Source organism: Gymnodraco acuticeps, unplaced genomic scaffold (genome assembly GCF_902827175.1).
Source record: "Gymnodraco acuticeps unplaced genomic scaffold, fGymAcu1.1, whole genome shotgun sequence".
Taxonomy (NCBI): domain Eukaryota; kingdom Metazoa; phylum Chordata; class Actinopteri; order Perciformes; family Bathydraconidae; genus Gymnodraco; species Gymnodraco acuticeps.
Window position 1 is genome coordinate 1,523,728 of NW_022991818.1, and position 23,030 is coordinate 1,546,757.

Consider the following 23,030-nt stretch of genomic DNA (forward strand, 5'->3'; position numbering starts at 1 on the left):
ATATTGATTGTATTTGTTGCTTAACACTGTTGTCACATCTTCATGTTCCTCCAGGAAAAGCCTCTAAGATCAACTGTGGACTTAAACCATTGTTTAGTGTTTCGCTCTATAGGCAGCACTCTACACCTAAATGTATTGTGATGGCAGAAGAAATATGTATTTAATAATACTGAAATAGTGATAATACCAAAGCTATCATTTCCTTATTCACTACACATTAGTATTGCTACTGTGATGAAGTCCAAAAGTAGTAATAAAGACTTTTGTTTTGATGTGGTGCTTACAATAAATCATTCACTTGTTGATTAATCGGGCACAATGTTGATTTTAGACAATGATATGGATGTTTATTTAATAAGTGTGTTTTATTTAAAATATTGAATTATTAAGAAGTATGCAGAGACAATAGGGGCTGTGGTCTCTGAAAAATATCATAGTCCCCTGCTGGAGTTTATTCCTATTTTTGCGGGGGCCTAATGTTCTAGCATACCCCTGCTATTCTTTCTGATTTGACCCAATGGTCCACAATGGACTCTCTGTGCTGGGGCAAACCAAAAGCTACAAAAGCTTTTGAAGATATTCAAGAGAGATATCAACTTGTTCCATGTGGTTACATCAGCAGAAACAATGAGATTCCATAACTCTGTATAAAAAACATTATAAATAAAAGTCTAGGCTAATAAATTAAATCGGACTTTAAATCCTCATAATAATGAAGCAGACATTATAACATTGTGTACTATTTAATGTATGGGTTGATAACCAAATTACTTTAAAAAAAAACATATAACCACATGAAGTTGCTGGACCAAAAACGAACTAACTGTCTACAAAGTATTGTAAGTATTATAAAATATTGTTTATAGATTTTATAAATATGTATGAACCATTTATCATGGTATTATAAATACTAATTGCAACTCTATAATAATTATCCATTCATCCAATAAATCTAAAGACAGTTTTCAAAATAATTATTAACCATAAACAAGATTAGACAAACAGCTCCATTTGTTATGATAATCAATGTTTTATGAGGAATTTCTGGAAGCTTTACATGTTATAATTAACCACAGCCATGTATTTAAAATAAAGTATAATTATAGCATAACTAAATAATTACCATTATTAATGATAATTAATGTGAGTGTGTGTAAGTAAAAACCAATGTATTATATTTACCATTTATGAATAAAAATGCCACATTCACAGACAGTACTTCCGTGACACGCATCCATCTCTCTCCCTCTTGCTCTCTCTCTCTCCCTCCCTCCAACAACCAGCACGTGCCTCGCCACCACCTGCAGAACCGTCTGCAAAAGTTTCTCTGGTAAGCTCATAACTGATCGACATATTTATCAAACCGATCGCTAATACTCCGCTGCCATATATCATGCATTAACGACATGAATGCGCATCAGTGGGAGCCGCGTGTGCGCGCTTAGAGCTGGAGAGGAGCGCACCTCACCTACATGTACACATTGTACTCTTGATGTAATCATCTGGGAAGTGAACGTCCATGCAGCGCTTTGCATTTTTGTCCATTTAAAAAGTCCATACAAAAAAAAGCTTTAATCAAACAACGCTGAAGTCCAGAGGGTGAAAACGTTTTTGAAAGGTAAGAGGAAAAAATTGCAAATATTTGATATAACTGTTTGAAAATATTTAACAGTAAACGGGAAACCTTAGGACAATAAGGTGCCTACTTCTTACCACAGACCCCTTCATTAATGATTTATGCAGTAATTATCCCTTCTGGAAATGTTTAACCCGTTTTTATTAGGCCTATAACAAATTAGAATGTATTGTCCTGTCCTTTGTGAGAGTAGAGGATCCACTGTGCAGGAGGGATGTACTATACAGAGAGTGCAAGTCTGCATTTCGATTTATATATGACTAGTATTGAATAATAATAGGGAAGCAAACTGATATTGCTTCATACCTATCCACTTTCACTTTGTTTGATTTCAGAACCTTGAAAAGTTCTCTATAAACAATTGAGAAAAACACATTTTGTGAAGTATTTATAGAAAAATTGTGTAATTCTAACATGCCACACGGGTACATTTTCACACACCACAGGATGTTCCATCATATCGCACCTTTACTCTCCGTGGATTTGGTTTTTGATGGTGGCTCACAACCACTGCAATTATAATCTTCACCAATGCCATGTTCTGCTGCTGCTCTGTATTCACGGCAGGATTCAGACTGTTGCTGAGTTCATGATGCAGTCCATGGATTATTTGTCCTTGAACTTTCAGCATCTGCTTTGTGCATCCACTGGCCATCTTTTCTTGTATTTTCTCATTTGTTTTTGTTGTGCTGCCTGAACCTTCCTAATAATCTACACTGAAAGCCTAAAGTGCAGGTTTATTTTAGGGGGGTCGAGCACAAGCTTTTGTACTGTTTGTTGTCTATGATTGGAGGCCCTCCCAGGGGTCCTCCAGGGCTTCAAAAGCAGCAATCACATGAATGCAACGTGTAAAATCCTTTTCCAGCTGCAGTTCCTCCGATGACCACTAGATGTGTTATCCAATAACACTATCATTTACTCCAAAAATATATCATTATAATTGTTTAACACAATGCATTGCAATTGAGGGAGAGATCACTTTTGAAAATGTTAAAGGATTTGCATTTACAAGACCAAAAAGTAATAATTATGAAGCTGCATCAATGAGCACTGCAGGTGTGGCGGATGATTAGCCAATCAGTGTTGTGTGGCTGGATTAATTTAGTTGACAAGCTGTGTTCCCTTGACTGCATTATGGCCCAACATCATAGTTTGTTTTTACTTTGCTATGGTCGTCTTTTTGCACGTTGGAAGACAACATTGTCGAGACATTACACTCCATTTCAACTCAACCAGAGGGCGGATTCAAAGGTCTGGACAATTCGACAATTCCACTATAAAACCCCAGGAAAACCATTATGTTGTCATGGCTATGCCGACCAAAGCGCTGTTAGATTCAGGTGGTTACATTAGTCTTTAGTGATTAGGGAAAATGATGCCCCCCCCCCCCACAGAAATTGGTTAGAATGGTCCAATGTCAGATTGTAGATGGAAACCTATATTGACAATTTGTCTGACATCAGGTGTCAAGCACTGAATAAAGTATGATTTTATCTTTTACGAAACGTTTTTTTTCATATGGAATGCAGTTGGAGGTCAACCAATCACAGAGCTTGAGAACTAATCACGGGGTTTGTCAAACAGAGCACATGGTGTAGTCCTAAACGATAGCTGGGGATTCTGGGTAGTGTAGTGTCTTCTGCCATCCTTTACTCCGAAAAAATATTTGTTTCTCCAAATCGAAGGGGAAAAATACAAAAGCATTGCACACAGTTTAAACCAATCAATGTTGTGTAATTAACAAGGATAATCTGGTGTTTTTTAGTCGATGAGTAGTGCAGATATCACTGTAAAATCAATCGACAGTAAGGGGAATACTTACTTCCGGGTGTACAATTCTCCGTTATCCAATGAGAATGGACGCTCACATTGCCTTTAAGGGCAGCCGACACAAACGAATGCCGTGCTTCCATGAGCGTCAAATCCCGCCGCAGATGGGAATACATTGCAATCAGTTGAAAGCTATTTGCGTCCCTTTATGAAGCTGAAGGATCCTAGGAGCGTCACAACTGCACGCCACGGGACCCTGACCAAACGTCCTCCTGGACGATTATGGAGTGAGAGTGTGTTGTGTTAGCCTATCAGTTTTCAGCCTTAAATTGACAAGGTTGGCTGCTGTCTGCCTGAAAAGAAATATTGGTCCTGAAATATTGTGTACAGTATATACTGGTGGTATGGCTGATGGTGGGATGCTGCAGTGACCCAAAGTATGAGCCACAGTTTTAAATTTCAACATGATTTACTGTTAGGTATGAGATAAAATTCTAAGGATTCATCTAATTACGGCAAAACGTCAATTTTTGTGCTTTCAGTAGCTTGCAAAAACTCACCAGCATTTTTCTCTAACAGAAATGTACTTAGATGTTAGGGAGCATGTTTGCCTAATTGACATCCTGTGACTCTGGTGCTTGCTCATCCAGCGTTTTGCTTCATGGGCTCGTCCCTGAGCAGGCAACTAAAATAACATCTTCAAAGCTTCTCTTTAGAAACCCAAGATTGACATCACAGATGACACATCAATGCTTTTCTCTCAGTCTATGGGTCCCTAATAGAGGAACATGAATGATGGATGAGCAAACTTCACACTTCCACTAGGACATTTTGAAAGTTGAAAGGGTGAAAATCTGCCAAAAATTATGCAAGGCAGCATAACAATTATTATTATTATTCTCTGGTGGGGGTGGAGGTGTTGAAGAGTTTCAGCCAGTCTGTACAGCTTTTTCTAGATGGACTCTTTGCTTGCTTTCTTAGAAAAAAGCCTTTAGTTTCTGACTGTTTAGATTCTTTACTTTCACTGAGAACAGTTCCTGTTTTTGTTTGTCCACAACAGCAGACTATGGGATTTATTTTAAAAGGAATGAGATGGGAGACCCTTTGTGTTGCAACACATAGTTTGTGATTTAGAGCTTGCCTTATCAAATGTATTTTAAACTATTACAATCTAGTCAAATCTTTCCTACAGGAATGTCAATGTTAATATTGTATCAAAGGACAGACAGCTGCACTGGCAGAGAATGTATCCAGATGTCACACTCCTCTTGCTGTTAATCTTCAACACATTCTCACTTCCAACTATAAGGCTGTATGGATCCCTCTAACTATTGAAGTGTCAGGGACGGCGTGTCTATTTCGGTTTCGGTACTTGCGTAGTGTCATTTCATAATAAACACATTTTTTCAGGATGTTTAGGCTGAGGCAATACAACAACTCAGCTTAGGAAAATATTGTGGTTGATGTTAACTTTTGTGAGGAAGTTTGGGTTTAGGCAAAAAAACAGTTTGAATAAGGTTGGTGATTGTTGACGAAGTTGACGATAACTTTGTAAAACGAGTTAAGCTGCCTTTACATGAGCCATCGTAAACTGCTCTGCTGGCTTTGTTTTCCATAGAGAAAGTTACAAACCTAAAGATTGCTGTATGAAGCAGCACAGGCTAAGAGAACATCTCTTATCATGTGAAGGTAGCTTCATGTGACTTATGTATGACAAACACATGGCACAACATGAAGGTTGACTTGTAGTTTTACACCCGATATAAACACTGGTCTATTGGGTGTTTGTCTTCATGTGTCCTTCTGTTTTTTAGGAACCAAGAAAACAAAAAAAGAACCAAATTGGGACCAGGTCCAAATGATTATGAATCTCATCAAGTCCTTGGAGGTTTCCTGTTCTATTACCATGGGTCTTTGTATGGTTTGTAGCTTAATATGTGTAATACCACTTTGGCTATATAAGCTTGGATCACGTTTATTGCCTGAATAATCCTGAGATCTATTTCTGACATGTTCTGATTGCCCCTTTTAGTGTATATACATGTTTCATTTTGTGTAGGGTCCAACATTTTGAAGACCTCCATTGGACATATTTTGGGGAAAATGTTCACCAACACTTGTAACTTCTCCTCCAAACTATGACAATAGGGTTTGCAATTGCCTCCCAAAGCAACCCATAGCACCTGAACCCTTCATCTGCAAAATATTGCTTGCGAAACAATCACCATTTGAGGTTACAAAAGATCCATTCTCACAATGTCTAGCTTGACACAAGTGTCATGATTATGTCAGGTATTTGTCAGTAGAACAACTTGAAAAGAGGATGGTTTGTAGTTTTAAAACTGGGCTCCATAACAGACACATTTTCTAATTCAAATCTGATAGTGTACCTTTGTCAATGAAATGTGGGCAAAATAGTCCTTTAGTAATACTGTTGATGGGATTCCCTGCTGTTCTTCTGTTATTAGCTATGAAGTGGATTGTTTAGTGCTCCACAGTTTTGGCTACATCTTGCAGAAAATCTATGAAAAACCTAACCCTACTGTATGTCAGTGCTAACGGGGATTTTCTCTTCTGAAAGACTCTGCTTGTTGAAATGTAGGAAGTGAGTTCAAGGAGGAAAGCAGCCGCTCTGCTGAAATGTCCTCAAGCAAGGAATCGATTCCCTACTTGTTTCGGATCTTTCAGCTTTGAGACATCTGCATTGTGCATTTCAAAGCATGAACCAGCACAAGCCATCGCACCAACAGGGAGACAGTTGGATGGATGAAACATGCCCAGACACTGTGACCACGATGCTAATGACTCACAAGTCTGTCATATCTCCTGTGAATGTTCATTCCTCATGTGCGATATGCAACTCTGCATATCAGAATATAAACCTGTGTGTGTATGTTTGTGTGTAAGCTTGCATCCTTCATGACATACAGGCTCCTCTGCAGACCAATGGAAGTTACACACCTTTTTTTTTTTTTTATTCCTTGCAAAATCCTCTCAACTGTTTGATCCATCCCTCTACTCCCCCAACACACACACAAACACTTACACACATACACACTCGCCAGCTTCGCCATAGACTTTAGAATTCACTGTTGCCATGGCAATGGACTAGAGCACGCTCACTCGCATCGCCTGTTCTTTTCTATTGCTTTATATCGCTCTCTGTGGAGAGGCAGACCAGCTTCTCTTGTTTGACAGGGGGCTCGTTTCCTCCCGTCGGCATTAGGTTATGGATGTTTGTTTGTTTACTCAAACATATATTATCATCGTCATGTAGAAAACATTGTTTGTGTAGGAGATGCTTCTGTGCAAGAGCATCCCCTGGTTTCTAAACCCATGTCACGTTATTTAATCATATCCATCCTTTCTCCCTCTTTCTCTCACTCTTTCAAATCTTCTTTTGTTTTGCTTCCCTTTCTGTCACTCCTCTCATTTGCTCTTTACCCCCCTCCGCCTCTTTCTTTCTACTCTCAGTAGCTAAGATGACTGCCATGACAATTCAATGAGAGGAGAGGACACCAAGTGAAGTATCGCCCCCCGCTCGCTGGAACAGAGAGGAGTGCTCAAGTTACAGAGAGGAAGAAGGAGAAGAGGAGTAAAAACAAGAAGGGATAAGAGGAGAGGGAGAGGCAGGGGAGAAGTGCGAAGGATAAACGGTGGATGGAGGCGGCTCGGACCGGGGCTACGGAGCGCTCTTCACCGACGAAGAAGAACTGCAGCAGCAAGGGGGAGAAGCGATGGAGGCAAAAGGCAGAAACATGCCCTCAGGTAACACAAACACACTCACACACACACATACACACACCAACACTTTCAAAGTGATGCACATGTGGATTTGTATATGCACATACATGACACATCCAAACATGATTACAGGTATTTAAGAAACATTCAAACACACAAATGAGCACATGAAAACAATCTTGCAGGAAACCAGAAACACACACACTCTGGAGTGTAGATGTACAGAGGTCTGGATTCAGAGGGCAAGTGGCGTTGATTAATCTGCCCCAGCATCAGTTTTAGCGAGCTAAACGTTTGCTTTTATGTAGAATGGACATCATTAAAGGGAGTGCTGACATACTGGATAAGCAGGTATGACATTTAAGAGCACATGTTGTTTCAAATATTTATATTCAGTGATGGCATAAATTAAAAGCAATTGCAATACTGGAATATTCTGAAATGGCTTTTGGTGTTCATGGTGTTGTTTGGCTCTGGAAAACAGATATATTTATTCATTTCAAATGCAAAAATCAGCCTTGATTTGATGTATCCCATACATTTTTGACGAGGTTAACCAATCAGTATCAAGTAAAATAATAAATGTCACGTGTTTTATTGTCTACACAGGAAGAAACTGCGTGTTGGTATTATTTGTTATAGCAGGAAATATTTGAAGTGGGAACATGGAGGACACATGTTGCTGCCATGTTGTATTATACTGTTCCTCATCTCATCATGAAACAGCGAGGTAAAACAAAAGAAATCCTTGATTGTGTCTATGGATAAAACAATGCGTGATATTTCACAATAGTATATCAATTGAATTGATTAGAATGTATTTGACTGATCGAAAATTTAAAATCTAAGATTGTTGTCTTTATGAAAGTTCTGAATTCAAATGTAGATGAAAGATAAAACATTCTCTAAAATAATACATTTTAATATTCCGTTTTCAAAATGAGCTGTTAATTTCGAGGTAGACATTTGTAATCTACAATTAACGTATGAGTATTTGTTCTGCCCTAAACTAGAAAGATTCAATGGTAACAATGATTTTCCTCACCATCTCCTCTTTTTAACAATACTGCTGTGCAAATCAAATCAAGCAACAATGTCTTACTGATTATTATTACCATAACTCAAACATTTTTGTTGTTAAATGTTTCTTTTCACAACCAATACAAAAGAATACGTTAAGATAAATTGCAAACACAGACTTATGTATAGAGTATGTAATAGAAACTAACGTGCAAAATCAATCAAAAATAATGATTGCCGTGTCCTTCAGTGTTTTTTGGACTAACCCTAGGAAGGGTCAGTTTCAGGGTCAGATTACTTGTGGTCTGAGTTTTTGTGTTGCCATAGAAACATCCTTCATGCCAGCGGATGTACTGAATAGTTTAACCCACACTGGGATTAATATTCTATGTTCGATCAATTGTTTACATTAACCTACCTCTTATATAATGCATTTACGGAAATCATGTTGCTAAATACATTTTAATTCAAATAGTTGAAATCCTATTGAGGCACTACATGGTTAAATAGAACCTCTGCAGATCTCTCCGTCTCCTTAGATGTTTCCTGAAGCACAACATATGTGTTGTGTTTCAATTTCCCTCTTGTCGGCCCTCTCACTGTTCACCTCTCAGCTTCTATTTATGTCTCTTATCTCCTCTTTTTTTCTTATTCCTCCTCTCACCTCTTCTTGTCTTGTCATCCACTACGCTCTTGTCTATTTGACCCTCTATGTTTGTTAATGTGAAGGTAAACCTAAAGACCCTGCAACCGTTTATGTCTTGCTTATCTGCATTTGCCTTTCGGTGTTTTGATAATTGTATTCATTATTCTTCATACCTGCAACTTGTCGATTTGAAAGCATTTTAAAAGTGAGTCATTTTGAACTGCAGGTTTTGACAGGAAGGTCCAATTTCAGATGTTCCCTCCTGCTGAAGGAACCCACCAATCTATCAATGAAAGGATTACATTTTACATTTAGGAAACTCATTGACAATTAGGAATGTATGTCTTCAAGATGTCCATCTTCCACTTAACATTGTTTGTGTAGGTATATTTAATGTTATATTTGTTGTTGATACATCGGATTGGCATTTTGTTTCTCTGCTGCGTGCTTCCAATTTTCTTCTTCTTCACAGCTTTAGGCCGTCACTCAAAGAAAAGTCACTAGCTCACACCACTCACACACAGAAAACCCATAGGGGACAGTAGTTCTATTATTGCATTAATAGCATATCCGTTAGGTCCATGAATGAATTGTGAACAGGGTGGCATGAAACCCTTGGAAATGGACGACTTCAACAAAAGCTTTTAGTTTTCACATATAGATATATACATTATGTTCTTATTTGGCTGTCAGTTCTCAAAATTAATTTGTAACCTGCATGCAAGCACAATGGTTGTGATCAGTGATAATCAGAGGATGACTATGGCGTTTGAATGGGTAAAAGAATCAAACTTGTGACCAAAATATCACTCATTACAAGTGATACCTGAGACTGAAATCAATACAAAGAGTATACATCTTGCCACAGCTTTCGCTCAACAATAATCTTTCAGAAATCCATGTGTAATTTAAAGATCTAAAGTATTATCATGTGTTCTGGTATGTACTTTAGATATCTGATATTCATGTATTTTTTCTTCTCAGATATTAGTTTCCTTCCCCGTCCAGCACTGGTGTGGTGTGAGCGGGGCATCCAGGTGCTGCTGACCACCATGGGGGCGTTTGCGGCCTTCGCCCTGATGACGGTGGCCATCGGTACAGACTACTGGCTGTACGCCCGTGCCTTCATATGCAACAGCACGGCTAACTCGTCCCAGGAGGACTCCAACAACAAGGACAAGAAAGACCCAGGGGCACTCACCCACTCTGGTCTCTGGAGGATCTGCTGCCTAGAAGGTAAAGCTGATTGTGTGGACCCCACAATTGGGCAGAAAATACGTGTGCTTGTCATTGGAGGGTCTTGTGAAGGTCAATGTGATCATCAGTGTGATTAGAACAGACATACATAGGTGTTCTCTTACTCCCATTGCCCTACTCATTTGTGTGTTTTACTGATTTGCTCTTGATTTGGATATGAGGTCAGTTATGAGAATAACATCTCATAGTAAGTAAGGTGCAGGCCTCAAATTGTCACTTCTGCATGAGTTGTTGATGGTTATATTTTTTCAAACTTATGACGCAGTGAGACAGCAAATTATAACTTTTTGGCATTGTTGCGAACTTCAAATAAGAACATTTAAGAACATGTATAAACATTATCTGTACTTTGCTTCATTTTTCCCTCGTTGCGTTTTTGTTAACAGACAAGCAGAAATAATTACACTCATTATATATTCAACTTAAAACTCACAATCACAATGCCCCTGAATTCATACTTGAGTGGTGGCTCATGCAGTGACTGATAACGTGGTTTCCTTGCATTACTGAAGCTGGCAGACAGAGCACACGCAACACTCACATATGCAAGATGAGGCTTCCATGACGCAGGTATCTATTGTACGGTTATCGTGTTTAAATTAAAGGTGTGATCATGTGCATTTCAACACCAGTTCAAACCGGAGAGACGTGATGTAAGAATTACATATTTATTGTTTACACGTCATATGAATGAAATGATTGCCATGATAATACAACAGGAGAATGTAATGGTGTTTTGGCGATTAGGCCCCCGGTTTGCAGGATAATCATTCAGGAGGGAAAGCACCGCTCCGATGAAATCCCCGGGGTCTAGACACTGGTGGTGGTGATGAGTAGGTGAGACCGGTCTGAAGGAGGAAGGTTTAGCTTTGTCCTGAAGGAGACGGGAGGCGAGAGGGGTGGAGGCGGGTTGCGTGTGATCATCTGCAATGACAACTGACAGGGAGGAAGAGCAGGTATTTAAGGCATTTAGCATGTGCAGCAATTGGCTGCTGAGGCGTGACGCCCTCATATTTAATGAGGGGGGAAGGGAGCCATAGAGTGACGTGTGAGTGACTCGAGTTAGGTCTTCCTTATTGAACTTGCGCTAAAGCTTTCATTAAAACAGCATTAGGACAGCATTTTTTAACTGCCTTTTCCAATCAAATCAACAACAAAATGTTGTCAATATCCATCAAATGAAATGTTTAGTTTACGCCACCTTTTACATCTGAAAGACCCTTGTTTGTGATATGACCTGAGTTGCCACGTTGTCTATAGCGAAGGTAACAAAACATTGACCTCTAGTTGTATCCCTCCAAGCTTTTTAGAAATCATCCAAGGTGTTAGAAAGATGCTCTGCCCTCTCAACCCAATCTGCTGTCCACTGTGCAAATTGTGGATTCCTGCTCCTAATAGATTGTTATTTCTGTCAAATTGATGTATGTCATAGTATGTCTTGAAAATATCTTATAGTACCTCAGGTCTTTTCCTGACAGTTTTTTTTAGCCCAATCATGTGTTTATACAAGGCTGAAATATCTCAACAAGGATTACCAAAAATTGGAATGCACACACATTCATGGTCCACTAGGGTTGAATCTTTCTGACGTGTCCTCAAGGACTGGTTATACTCAGACTTTTCCCCTCACCACCTTGAAGCTGACATTTGACCAAAATATAAGAACAATCAGCCTTAGCTGTATCGTTGCGGATTAGCATAAGATACTGAACATGGTAAGCAATAAACCTGCCAAACTTTGTGATTTTGAGTATGTTAGCAGGCTAACTTTAGCATTTAACTCATAGAGTCGTTAGCACAGGTGTACACTTTTAGTCCACAACTATTTATCTGATTGGCCAGTGCAGAAGCATCATATTGAATTCTTCTGTTCAATAACGTTATGGTCTTTCTTCTTTTCATTGTCCCCTTTTATATCTAATGTTTTGATTTTGCTTCATCAATTTGTCTGTCTCTCCTGCCTCTACGTCTGTTGAATTTGTTAATTCTCTCTATTCATTGTTTTTCTTGTCTTCTCGTTTTTTATTCTACCATTCTGGCAACCTTGTATTTCATCAATTATCAGCTCTTCCTTGTGAGTTGCAGGTTTTTCTACCTTCTTCTCACCCTCTTCTCCTCTTCCGCTCTGCCTTTTTTCAGGTTTGAAGCAAGGTGTGTGTTCCCAGATAGATCATTTCCCAGATGATGCAGACTATGACCAAGATTCTGCAGAGTATCTGCTGCGTGAGTGACATACACATACACACACAAACACATTGAGCCTGCAGTACACACAGTGTGCGCACACATCTCAACAGAACACACCACACACACATGCAGTTTCCATCACACATGGATACAGAAAGGACAGAAGGGGATGGTGGGCGGACATCAATGCACGGATGTCAGATTCAAGCAAAGTGTTCCTGGAGGTGTGTGTAAATGTGTGTGTAACTCTGTGTGCATTTGTCTGTGTGTGTGTGTGTGTGTGTGTGTGTATAAATGCCCAGGTGCATGGGGTTGGGAGTCTGGGGGTGTACAGAAAGCTTTTTCACAGATGGATTGAAAGAACAGCCTTCACTAATGGATTATTTTCAGCTCAGGATTCTGGTTTCACATCCTGCTTTCATTGTGATAGCAAATCCTGTTCGTACAGCCCTGAACCTGTTGGTTTACCAACTGTATGCTTCACAATCCATATATCATAAGAAGATATATATTTATGTGAAGGAAGCTGTGATGCTACCTAAGATTTTTGTGTCTGTATTGTTTTGCAACATTGACTGAATTAAATATCTTAAGTTTTTTCAAAGTTTTTAAATTTATTTTAATAAAATTAAATGTAATAGGTGGCTTTGGATGACAAGCTTTTTGTTCGGTCCAAAAAAAACACAAAAGCTTTTAAACGGGCAATTATATTTGAGAAAATAAGCTAAATATCGAGGAGCTCTAACCAATTTGTCATCAGCAGTCATCAAAATAGCTGCAGATGTATGATATTTCCATTGATTTACATATATTTTAGTCAACTAATAATTGTGCCTCTTCTTTTGACTTACATGATAGGACTAAAAGTTCAACCTCATTGGAGTAGGTAATAATACACTTTTGGTTAAGAACCACACACTAGGGATTTGCCCCCTAAATCACCACAAAACCCCAAAAGCTCAGAAATCTTTCCTATCAGCTACTTATCCAGATAATCAATGAAATATGCGGAAGACTCACACACGAGCCACAGAGCCCCTTTCCGTTTAAAAACAAATGCAGAGAATAATAATAATAATAATAATAATAATTTTTTTTTTTGTTTGTAATTGTTTATTTGGTAGGGACATTGCACATTAATGAACACTTAAAACAATAAATGTGCCAAGCGTAAATATGCCGGATTTAGCTTTGAGCTACTTTCCATCCGCAGTCCCTCACATAAAACATTTAAGAAAATGAAATTTACAAACATAGCAAATACAAATACATGAAATGCAAGAAAAGTGCAAAGAGCAAGAGCAGAATACACAAGTATTTATGACATAGCAATACATTTGCAACCTCTGTATGACATGTCTGACAGAAGTTTCTTTGAGTATATGCTTATCATTGCAGTATCTTCTCTCTTCAGAGGCAAACAAAAGATAACGCAGCTGGAAAAGTCACCTTGAAAACTTGAAGACTCTGCTTTTTCCACATGTTCCTGCTAGAGATATAACTATTCAGCTGCAGCATTTTAATCTTTTATAATGTTTCGTACGGTATCACTACTGCTTTATGCACGGATGTCAGATTCACTTTAAAGTTCAAGGTGTCTGCAGATTAGAATAAACTACTTTAGAGTAGTTTTAGGTGCTTGAGATTGTCCTGCTTCCATCTATTATAAAATCTATAGACTCAAACACAGTTCACAAAGTATTCTAGCAAATTAACATTGCAGTTCTGTTAGGTTTGGGGACTTGCATGGGTCAAAAAAAGCCTGCTTAGGGTTAGGGCTGGACATTGTGACTTTGGTTGCATAATATGGCTCCAACCTCCAAATAATTTTTTTATAAATTACGTAATATCGCACTTTGGTTAAATATTCCTTGCCTCTTTTAACCTGTTTAGCCCTGAGCCTGTTTTTCAGGTCTCAGGCTCGAAAATGACATTCCCAGAACAAATGACCATATCTTCCCTTCTAAAAGGGTTAAATTAATAATCTTTTTTCTCAAAGTAATGATAAACCTGTGAGTTGGATGTAGAAAAGTCAGAATCAATATAGATGTTTTTTATTTTAAAGAAACTTCAGATTGAACATAGTAAAAAACTGTAAATTATAGTGTCCGTCCAAAAAATATTTGTTACTTATAGTGAAAATACCCTTGGATGATGGGTTAGTAGACTAAAAGCTTTAGGAATCCAAAGTACAACATATAATAAGTACCCTGTATCAAGATTGAAAAACAAGTGAAATTTGACCTTTTTCGAGAGATTTAGCAAAAGAAAAACACTTCTGGGGTAATTTGGGTGGATTTTCCATATCTATGGCCCCCCTTTGTCGATTTTGCTGATTGACATCTCTCTCTGACCGTTAGAGCCAATAGAATCGAAGGGGGATTTCCCCACACACACACGGTAAAACAAAAAGGTGGGGGCTTCGCGGACGCAGTTTTGCATGAGAGTGAAGATATAGAGCTTTTTTTAACCTCAGCACAAATGCAATCCCAAAAGTATGGAAGTCAGCTTATGTCTTGCCTTTGCTAAAAGGAGGGGAGGCAACTATTTTAAATAACTATAGGCCAATCTCTAAATTGTCAGTTCTGGCGAAGGTGCTCGAATGCCTAGTGAGTGAACAGGTAAAGGAGTTTTTATGTAAAAAGGTTTCAGAAAGAAACATAGCACCATCACTGCGACAATGATAGTGGTGAATGACATTACGAGTATCTTAGACAATAAGCAGAGTTGTGCAGCTCTATTTATTGACCTTTCCAAAGCATTTGACACCGTCGATTATCGCATCTTAAAGCAGAGGCTAGCCAGTATAGGCATATCCAGCCTTTGGGAACTACCTCTCTGAAAAGTCCCAATGTGTTCACTTTGATGGGCTCACTTCTGAGTGGTTGAACATTGCTAATGGTGTTCCCCAAGGTTTTGTTTTAGGTCTACTTTTATTCTCCATATATATCAACAGTTTAGGTGAAAATGTCGATGAAGCTACTTTACATTTTTATGCGGATGATACCGTGATGTACTGTGCAGGTCCCTCCATTAAGGAGGCTGTTGTTAAATTACAGGCTGTTTTTAACATTATTCAGACTCAGCTCGCTGAGCTTAAGCTTATTTTAAATGTTGATAAAACCAAGGTAATGCTATTTTCTAAAGCTAAAAAGACACCAGAGCCTGTTTTGGATATTGTAACTGCGCAAGGAATAATACTTGAAATGGTTGCCTGTTATAAATACCTTGGTATCTGGCTTGATGACTGTCTCACTTTTACATTTCATGTAAATAACCTGCTTAAAAAGCTGAGGGTTAGACTAGGTTTATTTTTCAGAAACAAGTCCTGTTTCTCGCTTGAGGCCAGGAAAAGGCTAGTCACTGTGACTTTTTTACCTGTGCTGGACTATGGTGATTTGTTGTATATGAAAGCACCTGCCTATTGCCTGAACAAGTTAGATGCCGCCTATCACAGTGCACTGAGATTTGTCACTAACTGTAAAGCACTTACTCATCACTGTACCCTGTATGCCAGGGCAGGTTTGCCATCACTTACTGTACGGAGGCTCAGTCATTGGTACATGTTCATCTATAAAGCTTGGGTAAACTCCCGTATCTGTTCACTGATAACACAGAGAGTTGCAAGCAGCTATTGTCTGAGATCGCATGATGAAGTATTGTTAGATGTGCCAAGAGCAAGGACTGTCTTAGGTAAGACAGCTTTTATGTGCGCAGCGCCACTTGCTTGGAACAGTCTACAGCTACAATTGAAACTGAGCAATTTTATTCCTCTGCATGTTTTTAAAGCAAGTCTAAGTGAAATGCTCTTTGAAACTATGGGTATTTGTAAATGTTGATAGGTATGTAAATGTAGCTTGTAAATATGTTGAATGATATCCTCTATTGTTTTATGTTGTTTTATGTTTCATGTGGAACCTAATTGCTGCAGGTCTCCCTTGAAAAAGAGATCTATGATCTCAAGGGACAATCTGGATAAATAAAGGTTTGAAATGAAATGAAATGAAGAGCTATAGCACTAGCTCTGACATCTGGAAACGGAAAAGCAGGTTTATTGCTTTATGGATTATCAGAAATCATTTCAAAGGGACACAGACACATTGGATTAACCTATGGATTAACTTCAGCAGCGTTTTTATCGTTTTAATACCATTGAAGACCACTTTTGACCAGACTACGACACAGGTAAACCATGTTAGCGTTTTTAGCTACCTAGCGCCACATGTTTTGATGTCTGTTCTTGTTATTATCTCCGCAAGTTCGTATAATTGAGTGATAATGAGGGTACCCTTTGATTATGTGTCACCTCACGATGTGAAACAATGTCATGGATCTGCAGAAAAGATACATAATAAGGTTTTGTGAGTGAATTTCGGTACTGTAATCTGTTAGCATTTTTCGCTCGTTGCTAATTCAGATGCTCAGCGTTAGCATTGTGGGTTTTATTTGAAAAAAAAATGAATAATGATCAGTTCGATGAGTTTATTCCCGTTACATGGATATAAAACATTCATAGTTTATTAAATGAACATGCCCTCAGACACTGTTTCCTGCAAGATGTTGCGGCAGTGCCCCGGTCCCGGGGTCTCTCGGGCTTAACAGGTTTCCCCACATCTTTCAATTACTACCACCAGTTTTAAATCCAGGCATTCTGTTCAAAATGTGTTGTTCCACGGAGCCCAAATGACATCATTTTATGAATATTATGTAGAAAACTTAAAAATAGTTACTGTTAGAGAGCCAAGTTGTAGTGTCAGCTCTGTAGCACGTATCGGTATAGTAACACCTCATCTCCCAGGAGTTTCACAAGGCTGTTAACTTTGCACCTTCAAATGGTGTTGAACCCAAAAAGTCTCCTCACTAGTTGTACTTCATTTGAAACATATAGAATTAATCATTTTATTACACACAACAATGTCCTGAAAAAGTAATATTTCAGTACACACATGATGTGTTTCTGATAATGTTTTCTCCTGCAGGTGTGGTGCGCGCCTCAAGCATCTTCCCCATCCTTAGCGCCATATTGCTTCTGCTGGGTGGAGTGTGTGTTGCTGCCAGCGGCTTCTACAAGAGCAAAAGAAACATAATTCTAGGTGGAGGGATTCTCTTTGTAGCTGCAGGTAAGACTGCAGTTTATCTTGGTTTTGGCAGAAACCATTGTTCTTGTACTCATTGCTTTGAGCCATAGTTGAAAATGTTCAGTCATATTCCACTCAAAGCGAAATGTAATGTGCTTCTCACATACATTCTAATGTTTCAGATCTGCTTATACAAACATAATGAGAATGTGTATGTATGATATGCAGATAGATTTGTATATGGTGCCTGCGTCTAAACGGTATAATAAAAAAAAAACAGTTCCAATATCTCTGCTTGGAAAACAGTTTAATGAAGCTGCAGGTTAATGTGCCTCTGAGGAGCAATTATACTTAAAGACTTGTATATTTCCTCAGGCTTAAGCAATATCATTGGAGTGATCGTGTACATCTCAGCAGCTCTGAGCGACATCTCCCCCAAGAAGGATGAGGACAAGAAGTGGCACTACTCCTACGGCTGGTCCTTCTACTTTGGCGGCCTGTCCTTCATCCTGGCTGAGATGGTGGGTGTCCTCGCTGTCAACATCTACATCGAGAAGAACAAGGAGCTGCGCTGCAGATCTCGCAGCGACCTTTTCAAGAGCACCACTCACGCCGTTTTGCGACTGCCCAGCTACCGTTTCAGACGGCGCTCTCGCTCCAGCTCTCGCTCGACAGACCCCCCACACTCACAGGAGAACTCTCCCATTGGTACGTCCAAGACCTTCAGCCTGCCGCCCTCTGCTCCACCCTTCTCTGTGGCCACTCTGCCCAACCCGCACCACACCAGCAGCGGTGGAAGTGGAGGAGGCGGCGACATCTCCATGTACACCCTGTCGAGGGACTCCAAGCTTGGCAGCCTAGGAGGCGGCGCCCCACCACTGTATGGCACGGTGGATCGCGCTACCTTGTACCAGCTCCACAACTACTTCCCGAAGGATTCCAGTGGCAGTGGAGGAGGAGGAGGAGCGGTTATAAGCAGCGGCACACTCCCATCCCACTCCAAGTCCAACTTGGCGGCAGCAGCGGCTGTAGCCCAGAATGCAGCACCGCTGAATACCTCCACATCCGCCACCACACCAGCCCAGACAGCTCCAATATCTACAGCCACCATGGAGAGGGACAGGGGCAACATGGGGACCCTGGACCGACTGACGGCCAAAAGGGACAGGGATAGCAACTCGGATACACTCAACAGGAAAACTACGCCAGTTTAAAACTAAAACTCAAAGAGGAGGAATACATTAGTTGAGATGTTAGAGGTATTTAAGATGAAATAGGGAGAGTCTTTGAGCCTGGGGTATCTAACTGCCATAATTACTTACCAATATCATAAACAATCATATAACACCTGAGATTATATACAACTTCTAGACAATGGCTTTAAATGGTCATGACTTAAGAGGCAAAACATTGTTTGTCAACAATTTATACAGCAATGGTGCAGTGGAGGCTTCAGTAAAAAGGAAGCTTAATTATTTTACAACGTCACTCATACACAACTGGGATGTTCCCAATAACACTAGGTTCGGTGCAGCAGTTGGTTGTAAGTGCCTTGCTGAGTAGGTAGGGAAGCTCAGTAGTTATTTATTTCTCTCCGCTTCTACATTGAATCAGCTGCTGTGGGAATACAAACTACAACTCAAACAAGAAGAACCGGTACAGCTTTAGTGTTGTGAGGCGCTAGCAACCCTGTTTAAACTGAACTGAATCTAATGTAAGGGTTAGAGTTAGAGTTGTTTCACATCTAGACGTTCAGTTTAATCCTACAGACCAACAAATCTATGCCTTCTGGTATTATTTCCGGTATACTTCTTGAAACTTTAAAGCATCGTAAATAATAAAAGCAAAGAATGGCCAAATGTTTCAAGCCACAATTTTCTGTCACATTCCTGTTTTAAAAAGAACAGAGAGCCACAGACGGGTAGGTTACATTCAGCCAAGTAACAAACTGCTCAGTGATGACTTGATTGCCAATTCAAGGTCAACAGTAGCCACTTAACCTCGAGGCCCAAGAGTAGGATATAGCCATATTGAATCTACTGACCCTCATACACGCACACATGAGAAGAGGCTGACACACTGTTTATTTTTTCATCATACCTCAAAGTAATTACAGTAACAGATGGGCATTCTCCACACTCCAAGAGAAAGGCACTGCCATAGACTTCTAGATTCCCCTGTTCGCCTCCATTACACCACTGCCAGTTGTCACAGTTTGGGCAAACACCGTAACAAATGTCCATCTGAACAAGTTACTTTGTCTGGCAATGAATTGCTTGAGACTTGTATTAAACCTGTCAAATATTTGCTCTGTCCAAATGGAAGTAGACTGCTATTATTGATTCACTAGTTTTTGGTTCACTTGACAGTAGGAATTGCGTTAACAACTTACTGAAAGTTGTTGTCTTAAGTGAACATCCCTTTGTTTGCAAAAAGTGCAACATAAAGAGGTTTTCTTTAAAGGTATTAATTGGAGCACAGCTACAACAGAAACGTTTAGCAAACAGTTAATTATATTGCAAGATATTACTTAAAATGTGGTTTAGCTTTGGTTTGGGAGAATGGTTTCAAACCCAGATATTTCAATAGCTGGCCGAGGTATTATTAAATCACTGCAGAGAGTAGAAATGTTGCTAAATGCTCCTTCTATGTCAAAGGACGTACTTGTAAAGATGGACTTTTACGAGATATTTGTGAAGTTTAATTGCAAAAATATATTTCAGGTTTTGTATGACTGTTTATGAAAAAAATGTGATACCGAAGGCTACAAGGTAGCATCAGTTGAGTGTTCCTGCAAAGGGCTGCAACCAGGCCACAGGGTGGGGGTCAATTCAGTTTACACTCAGGGGGTGGTGTTTTAGTTAGAACTTAGCTAAATACTTAAATCTTGTTACGCTAATATGAAATATCAACCATATTATCCAACCAAGTTCCTATCTTATAACACAAGCACATAATGGATTATTGAATAAGTTATAAATGATCTCTATAAAAAATTCTAACAAAGTCAAATTTTGTGCGCAGCATATATTTTAGAGGCTTTAAGGAGAAAATAAACCTTTGTGATAGATGTACTGTGTGACATTTTGAATTGAAACCTATACACATGTCCTAAATCTGACCTTTGGACTAACAAACTGAACTCTGAATGCACTTTTGGACCAGTTGCGTTGGCAAGTTGAATTCAACCCTGGTTGAAGACAAGTTGGAGGAGGAGGGAAAGAGGAAAGAGCACATCTGCTATAGCTTCAGTTCCCCTTTCCTCCATCTCTCTTTTAGCTATAACTATCTACTATTTGACAAACTAGAAAAATAAATGTATTATGTATTATCAATCCATTTACTTCAACAAAAGCACATAATGTCTGTAAATGGTAATCCTTTGGTTGTCTTTTCATTCTCAGTGATTGATTATCATCTCTCGGTTTAATGAGATTGTAACTCCTTGAGTATTAATATCACGTTGCTGGTGTTTCTATGATCGTAATGGTTATTGCAGGGTATTTATACATTTTGAAATATTTTTCTTTTTGTAATTTTTTTATATTCCTGTTTTAAATTGTCTTTATCTTGCTTCTGTACACTAAAGTCAGTGGTGTTATGTGGAACGCATGTGCACAATGTGAGAGGGTGATCATGTGTAAATTCATCTTTACATCATGCTCCATTTTATTATGTCATCACATTTATCTGTATAGGGAGAGTTGACTGAGCGTGCATGCTCTTTTTCAGTAACACTCTGCTTCACCTCGCACTTACATTCACATTTTCAATGGCAACCGCCCAGTAGTCGCTGGTAATTTAGTTGCTTCCCTGGAACAACTGGGTGCTACGTGCCTTGCTCATCGGTACATTGCTAGTTGTCATATACTGTGAATGTTATTTCGTGTTTTATTGTTGGGAAATAATTTTCTTACTTATTTTTCGAAAATCAATTGTCTTTCTTGTCCTAGTTAATTACTCTTCTCTATTTCCATCCCTACTTTATCTTTCATTTGACATTTTCCCTAGCTTTTCTTTTCTTTTTTCTCTAAACATTACCAACGTAGCCTAATAATCAGTGTTTTTTAATGTTCTGACCAGTGTATAAGTGTTGGCGATAGAATGTATATTAATCCATTTATTTTAGTGGTGGTATGTATTGATATTGTTATATTGTTTCAGAGTTCCTACACCTGTAACGTTGGGCTATAAAGGCTTCACGCCTGCCTGTGACAAATTGTCAGTAGCCTAAGTGCTGGGACAGTGGGCTAAATGTGGTCTGTGTTGGTGTTGTCAGTGGTGTTTACATGTTAAACAAATGACAAAAACAAAAAGCATCAACATGATGCTTCTGAGATATGTGAAAAGTAAGACAAAAATTACTTAAGGCGTCCAAATCTTTTTTTTTACCTTTTGTAAAGTATATTTAAAAGTGGAGGTTCTGTTTCTCTGTTTTAAGTTCATATCCTGATGTGAAAAAAAGCCATTTTAAAAGCCACCAGCTCCTTTTCCCAACACTTTGGCCACTGACAAGAGTCAGACCTGAAACTCTTCAAATTGAAAACTAGTATTTCAAATCAGCAGACCGATACATTTAAAGGACCATAAGAAAAAGGGGAAGCAATACAAAATACTGATCCTCGCTAGTAAAGACAAAAAATACAAAAAGGTACATATATACAAATATATAGATATATTCATTAAAGTTCTATTTGAAAATGTGGTTTTGTCAAGTGAATTATTGAGTGAAAAAAATGAAATACAGCTTTGATTTTTTTGGTGCACCATAAACTCCAAGGTATCTGTCTACCAAGCAGACCCATATGACCATTACAAGAATGATTCATTCTGGTCTGTCAAATACAGTGGTCCTGTCCATGGTTTATTAAGAAGTTGACTAATGGTTTAACTAATGCAGATTTGAGTGAGTTTTACTTGGTAGAAGACTTAAGTGATTGTAGGCCATACTGTTGGTGTCACAGTCGGGTTCTAGGTCCAACTGCTCTCAGACTTTTGTTGAGACTGGACTGAGTTGTTGACGTGGCTCCAGTCAAAATGTCAAAAATAATAACGTGCTATGTTATTTACAACTTTTTTTCTTTTGAATACTAAAGTAATAAACATGAAAGATAATTCATAAGAACAGCAACGGCAAATGTTTCGAATGGCCCAAGGGTGCATTGCCTTAAATGTTGCGGCCGCATGAAATCATTATCTATTTTCCTTTGGTAAATGCTGTCAGGTACTGGGGAAAATCAGGACCCAAATGCAGAATGAGGAGAAGGTACAAGGTATAACAAAAAGTGAGCTTTAATTAAAAAAAACTTTTGACGATGAACAAATAAATCCATACATTCGTAGCAAGAGGAATATCCAGACCAGAAAAACCAACAGGAACCAACATGGACGGTGACAACAAAGACGATCGGACATAGAGCACAGGGGAAGACAAGACTAAATACACAGAAGGGTAATCACAGGACAAGACACAGCTGGGCAGGGGAGGCAGAAACAAAAGGGCAACAGGTGAACACAATAGAGGTTTCTCAATTCTTAAATGTCCCCTCCTCGACTCCTATCCTCGATACTTAGTCCCGCCCACAGGCGATGTGAGCGGAGGACTGAGGAGGGGAAGCAGTAGAATTCCTCTCCTCTGAGTGGTCATTTTAAAGAGACGTCCATTAATGATGACAGGAGGCACAGCAGCCCT

The 23,030-nt window shown here is 39.1% G+C and overlaps 1 protein-coding gene across 4 annotated transcripts; it reads left to right on the plus strand.

Moving 5' to 3' along the window:
* The first annotated feature begins 1,207 nt into the window (after window positions 1–1,207).
* LOC117535293 (voltage-dependent calcium channel gamma-4 subunit-like) lies at window positions 1,208–22,042 on the plus strand. Of its 4 annotated transcripts, none has more exons than XM_034199714.1 (6): window positions 1,208–1,330; window positions 6,881–7,174; window positions 9,801–10,052; window positions 12,213–12,296; window positions 17,240–17,380; window positions 17,714–22,042. In XM_034199714.1, exons 2-6 carry the CDS (start codon window positions 7,144–7,146, stop codon window positions 18,550–18,552), a joined length of 1,347 nt encoding a protein of 448 aa, XP_034055605.1. In that variant the 5' UTR covers window positions 1,208–1,330; window positions 6,881–7,143; the 3' UTR covers window positions 18,553–22,042. The 4 variants fall into 4 exon arrangements, with proteins under 4 accessions (XP_034055605.1, XP_034055604.1, XP_034055607.1 ...); XM_034199713.1 differs by lacking the exon at window positions 1,208–1,330 and adding an exon at window positions 1,337–1,618; XM_034199715.1 differs by lacking the exon at window positions 1,208–1,330 and adding an exon at window positions 6,490–6,632.
* Window positions 22,043–23,030: the final 988 nt, after the last annotated feature.

Bases quoted from the DNA above. Each gene is read 5' to 3' on its own strand.
- LOC117535293 (XM_034199714.1), top strand. From the start codon at position 7,144: ATGGAGGCAAAAGGCAGAAACATGCCCTCAG. The intron at 7,175-9,800 runs GTAACACAAACA...TTTTCTTCTCAG, and splicing joins AGGCAGAAACATGCCCTCAG to ATATTAGTTTCCTTCCCCGT. The intron at 12,297-17,239 runs GTGAGTGACATA...TTTCTCCTGCAG, and splicing joins TTCTGCAGAGTATCTGCTGC to GTGTGGTGCGCGCCTCAAGC.